Genomic DNA, 6,343 nt, shown 5'->3' on the forward strand with positions numbered 1-6,343 from the left:
TCTTTCAAGGAGAAAACAGGTTATTGGAAAATAACCAGATATGGTGGGCCTCATACATGTATATCAACCAACGTTGACATAGATCACCACAACTTGAATAGCGATATGGTTGCACATACACTATTGGGCATTGTACGATGTGATCCTTCGTACGAGATTAAATATATAATAGAGAGTGTGAAAGATAAATATGGATATAAAATGTCGTATACGAAGGCGTGGCGAAGTTTGAAACGTGTAGTGGAAATTGTTTATGGAACTTGGAAGAGCTCTGTTCAATTATTACCGAAATATATGCGTACTCTTTGCAAATACAATCTTGGAATAATTGTCGACTGAAAGCATCTCAGAAACAATGAAGAAATAAAAACATTGAACTATTGTTTTTGGACGTTCAAGCCGTGTACTAATGGATTTCGACACTGTCGAAAAATCATTAGTGTCGACAGTACACATTTGTACACAAAGTACAAACACAAAATGTTGATCGTTGTCACTCTGGATGCTAACAATCAAGTGCTACCACTGGCTTTTGCAATTGTGGATGAAGAAACGTCTGATTCCTGGAAATGGTTTTTGGAAAATGTTGGTCAGCATGTTTTATGTGGTGAAAATGGTGTGTATCTAATATCTGATAGGCGCACTAAAATTTTGTGGAATATTATTTTGTCCGCCAATATCTAAATTCGATTGATATGCCTAAAACAAATCCTAATTACTGCAGGCGATATAAACCGTACAGTAATGCGATCAAACCATGAAAATTAATCGTCATCGACTTGCCTAGATCTTCCGTGTCGTTCGCCTCGGGCTACATTACTCAATTTTTCATTCTAACGAATAATTGCATCTTTATGATACTCCCTCCAATCTGTGTTGCGATGACCTGTTCTATTAATATTGTGTAGGTCATCGTTGTCAACTGCAGGCCTAGGAGTAGATTGTCGCATTTTGAACTGCCTCAAGACCCGGTCAGGACGATGCATCTCCACAATATCAAAACAAATCAGAGGACAAACACATCGCCAGATTCTATTATCGTATGCACTAATGATCGCTTTAACATCAACATCTTTTTTGTTGTAAACTATCCAGTTAAACTGCATAATAAAAATAAAAATCATTTTTAATTAATAAATATAAATTAATATAATAGTTGTAAAGTTTCAATAATCCAATAACACACCTCGACATTAGTCATACGATTGAAGCAATCCCTTATAATTCTAACAACGTGCGTTGGTGAATAAGTGTAACTAAACACATTTGACCACCTACAATAAAAAAAGATTATTAAAATTATTACAAAATGAATTTGTAATTTATACAATGCTAATATTTTTCAAATATTACCGTGCATCATAAGGAGCATATGGAATATTTTACTCGAATTCATTTTGACTCATGGTCAGAGATAATCCATTCATATCAGGATTAACAAATGTAATCCTGTTCCATGCCCATACCTGCCATCAGTAATAAATTAAATTAGAAATTATTATAATGTGATATTAAATGAACTTAAAAATTTATACATATAGGATAAATAGAGGCCCGGATATTATAGCTTTTCCTATCCGTGTTGCATTACATAACTCACGATATTGGAATGCCAGAACTGTACTTCCCCAACTATAAGATCTGATGCGTTCAATATCCCGAAGTAGTTGCAAAAAAATCAATCTAACAGATCCTCCTTGATAATCTGGAACCATGATTCCTCCAATAATCATTAATGTTACACAACGGGTATATTTTACGACATCTATGTCTGGATTATTATCATCGATACATGCAGCCATGCAATACTCATATAAAGCGGTCATCGATAAGTGACCACCTTTGAAATGCGACGTCAGTGACGTAAATCCCAATAAATTCAAACATATATGCTGCCACTCTTTAACTCTATGTGAAACATCTATATCAATTACAGGCTCACCATCAATAGGCAGACCCAAATAATGGAAATATCCTGTAAAGTGATGGTTGCTTCACCACATCTAAAATGAAAGGTATCTGTTTCACGTCGCCATCGTTCAACCAAAGCAGTAATTAAATGATTATCATATTGTCGAGATCCACACAGCAAAACACCATAAAACCCCATGTTATTTAAATATGCAATCACACGACTGCGCAGACCATGATCATTAAATAACTGTCAAATCAAATTATCTGATCGTTTGACTCGAACTACGTCATCAATTATTTTTGTAGAAACTGCTGACGACATATTTGTTGCTTGTAAATATAGCACACTGGAATCTATTGGCCCTCGATTTGTTGTCATCCTGACAAATATACTAACAATTATATAATGCAAACCAATAAACACATATTATAAAATTACAAAATAACAAAACATAAAAATATAATAAAATATAATAAATTTTAATCTATGCATATAACAATATATGTCTATATGAATATATATCTAATATAATAACGATAACAATAAAGTATATATATATATATATATATATATATATATATAATATTTAATAATAAAAAAGAAGAAATTTGAAACATATACTAAAACATATTATTAAAATAAACCTAAAATTCAAAATAATGCTTAAAAAAATCATGAAAAATAATCCATACTTCCAAATGGATTTTTTTAGTACCTACAACCAATAATTAAACATATTTCAATTATAAGAACTCAATTGAACCAAAACATCCAAATTTTAAAACCCTAGTCTCGAATTTACCTCCAAGTTTTGAAATAGAGCTCCAACCAAACCTAAATATCTTCCTCATAGCTTAGACAACGATCGGCGGCGGTGAACGACGGTGAAAAAATACGGTTCGTCGGACGATGTTTTCGAGAGGGCGAAGAAAACTCGAAAAATTGGTGTAAAAAAAAAACTCTCGTTGCAAGGATTCCGGAACTACTCTCGGATCTGCAATCGGATGAACGATGACGGAGAAATATACGGTCAAAGAAACTAAAATGGAGAAGAAGAAGGAATGCCGTGAAAGATAAATGGAGAAAGAAAAAGAAAGTTGTTTGTACATACACACATGAATTGAAGTAAACAAATAATAGAGCTGGGTGGGGCGGAACAAATAATACAGCTGTTGCGTCGTGGCGTGATGGCAGTACCACGTCAGCAGCGTCCGCTACCACTAGAAGCAGACGCTGCCCCATGGGACGCTGCTGACATGGTACTGCCCCATGCCACGACGCAGAATTCGCTCCAAGTGTAAGCGGACGCTGCCTACGTGTATATGAGCATCCGCTGTCAGATTTGGAGTTTTACGATATTCCTGAAATTTTTTAAATTTTACTGTATTTTTGAAATTTAATTTTTTATTTACAGTAAAAATAAAAAAACCCCTTGATTTACCTAAACTTCAAATATATCTCATTTATCTAAAAAATTATCTAAATTTGATTTATTTAAAATCTCTTTCGTCAATTTCACTCAAGTTTTAAAAAATGTTAGACGATAGGTAGGTGAATCACCCACAGTTTTTTTTTATCACGTACGTGCCTAGGTGATTTTTTTTAAAAATATATTAATTAATTTAAATATATATAATATTTTATAATATCAAAAATTAGTTAAAATATGCATAAAGGTGTTAAACATTTTCATTAATATTTTTTCAATCATGCTTATTGATGTGAATATATTTTTTATACGCATATATTTCAACAAACACATGCATAAATTTTTTCGACCATTATTTTTTAAAAAATTATTAATATTTTTAAATTTTATTTTAAAAAATTGAACCACTTAGACAATTTGTTCTCCAAAACCCGTCGCCTAAGCGACCAATTTTTTCAGCACGATTTAGAATCATTGATTTTTAAAAATCAAAGCGATGGATGACCGCCTACCGTCTAGAACGTCCTAGACGTCACCTTTTTTAGAAGAGTTATTTCACCTTAATTCGTGCATCCATCTCAATGATAAATTGTTTTGCATGACATTAGTTAGTAATATTTCAAACATTTAAATACATATATTCCTTTTAAAAGGAAAAAAAAACTGTTTTTCTTGAATTTTTTTTTAAGAAATTGATGTCATTCGAGGTTTGCGAAGAAAACAAAATGTTTATCCTTTTTTTTTTATCGTAAATTTTATATTTTTATAGGAAGTGTTATTCAATTTGATCGAGAAGTAAAAAATAAAATAATTTTTTATCCTATATTTAGCTTAAGGCCCATAGTCCAAACGCACGTTAGGCCCATAGCCAAATAGTCCAAGCAAGACTAAAAGCTTGAAACCCAAAACTGGGGACTAGGGTTTCGAAGCCTTCCCCACTATATATCACAGAATCGACGAGTCGCCAGCCAGTCGTCCCTCGCACCCGCCGAGTTATCCAGGTAATCGCTTCCGAGAGATATTTATTAGCAATTTGTATGTATGTTTCGTGGACGATTCGAGGTCTGATCCGGTGTCTGTGATTTCTCATGTGTTTTGTTTCCTTTAATCAAGCAGTGTTTTCAGCAGCCAAGGAGTAGAAATGGCGAAGTCCAAGAATCACACTGCTCACAATCAATCACACAAAGCCCACAGGAATGGCATCAAGAAACCCAAGCGCCATCGCCATTCATCCACCAAAGGGGTTCGTTTTATTTATGTCTAGCGATTTGTTCATCGGGTCTTTGACCTCATGTGTTGTTGCTGCTTCGATTTCTGTTTGTTATTTTGTGTTCTGCTTATGTTAACGTGTGATATTCTCGGTGTTGTAAATAACGGTAGGCGGTGTGGCTGGGCGGTGGTCGCCTTGGGCACCTAGTTCCCTAGACTGTTGAATTCTATTATATTGTTTTTTATACCTGATTATATATAATAAAAGATCTAAAATTTGATCTAAAATCATTTTTAGAAATTAAAAGATCTATCCTAGTGGGCTGGCTGCGGCTGTAGGGCTTGTGGCACTTGTGAGTGATTGGGTTGGCTGGCTACGGTTTTTTAAATTTTGTTGACTTTTTTACCTCCTAAACCCAGCCGCCTCGCCTGCCCCGTCTCACCTTGAGCAGCATTGTATAGTATTTGTGTGACATGACAGTTGTTTTTTCATTCAAGTACTAGTGCTTTAGTTGGCACAAACTGAACTTCTGGATTGGTGTATCAAGCTTCACGGTCACTTTAAAGATCATGAATTGACTCTGTATATAGAATCTATAAATGTATGTTTGCTGTCAGATGATATTTATGTTTCTGCTCTGGATTATATTTGTCGTGGTGATACTTGTCTATCTATATAGATGGACCCAAAGTTCTTGAGGAATCAGAGGTATGCCAGAAAGCACAACAACAAGAGTGCTGAGACCGCCAGCGAGGAAGAGTAGATGTTTGATGGAATTGCCATGCCCTTTCCTAACCTCCTGGAAATGAGGAAGAGCGACTACGGTGTTTTGGGATCAAGGGTTTGGTTTTCTTTATTTAGTTGTTGTTGATTCAGGATTTTATGGTTTATGTTATGTTGGATTATTGTATGACTGCTGTTTTACGGCTAAAATATTATTATTTTTGATCAACAGCTAAGATTTTTACTGCCTAAAAGCTTGGTATCTTTCTTCTGTTATCTGATTAATGCCAATGATCTGTGTCTTTCTCTGTGCTATATACACTTTATATTTAAGTGTGTGTGAAGTGGTTTGTTTGGACTTCCAAGTGGAAACTTCTCCTGTATTGAACTGACACAAGGTTTGGTCTTTGTTTGTGCTTGGTTCATATATTTGTACAATTTTTTGAGTTTTTCTTCGAATTAAGAATATGCTTACAGAGCAATTGCCTTCTGGATGGGCTCAACTTTTAGTGGAAACTTTTGCGTTAGGCTCTGATTTTGCAGGATTCATTAAAATCTGTTGATTTTGGGCAACAGCCTAGTGCTTTGTTGTATTGAACTTCTTGTGTGGATGAAAAGGGGTTGTCAGGTAGTGGCAATCAACGAGTTTTTGTACGTGCTAATTTGTTTTTTCTTCTTACCCACCCCCGCCCCTTCTTTAGTTTTCTCGATAAAAGACAATAGCCAAAATTAGTGTAACTTGATATTAAGACGATAAAGCCCGTTTGATAACCGCCGGACTTGGTAGTTAGTCTTAAGTTTGATTCGTTTTTAACTCAGGATAACCTTGAGCCGTCCGCCGGACTTGGTGGTAGTCGGAAGTTTGACTCGTTTTTAACTCAGGATAACCCTGAGCCGTGACAAGGCATTGTACAGGCCTGAGAACAAGAAGATTTTAAGTTATTTTCTTTTCTGCAAATGGCTCTCAAGTGCTCCTAAAACGAATCATATTATTTGATAAAAAAAAATCATATTATCGTAGAATGTCCAACTCTAAAGCCATTAGCTTTTGGTTTTCTTGTTATCT

The 6,343-nt window shown here is 34.7% G+C and overlaps 1 protein-coding gene across 1 annotated transcript; it reads left to right on the forward strand.

Moving 5' to 3' along the window:
• Positions 1–4,211: 4,211 nt before the first annotated feature.
• On the forward strand, positions 4,212–5,506 carry LOC140875292 (large ribosomal subunit protein eL29z-like). Its single transcript, XM_073278947.1, has 3 exons — positions 4,212–4,345; positions 4,461–4,587; positions 5,234–5,506. The coding sequence occupies exons 2-3, from the start codon at positions 4,486–4,488 to the stop codon at positions 5,315–5,317; spliced, it is 186 nt and encodes a 61-aa protein (XP_073135048.1). The 5' UTR covers positions 4,212–4,345; positions 4,461–4,485; the 3' UTR covers positions 5,318–5,506.
• Positions 5,507–6,343: the final 837 nt, after the last annotated feature.

This window comes from Henckelia pumila, chromosome 1 (genome assembly GCF_033568475.1).
Source record: "Henckelia pumila isolate YLH828 chromosome 1, ASM3356847v2, whole genome shotgun sequence".
In the NCBI taxonomy this organism is placed as follows: domain Eukaryota; kingdom Viridiplantae; phylum Streptophyta; class Magnoliopsida; order Lamiales; family Gesneriaceae; genus Henckelia; species Henckelia pumila.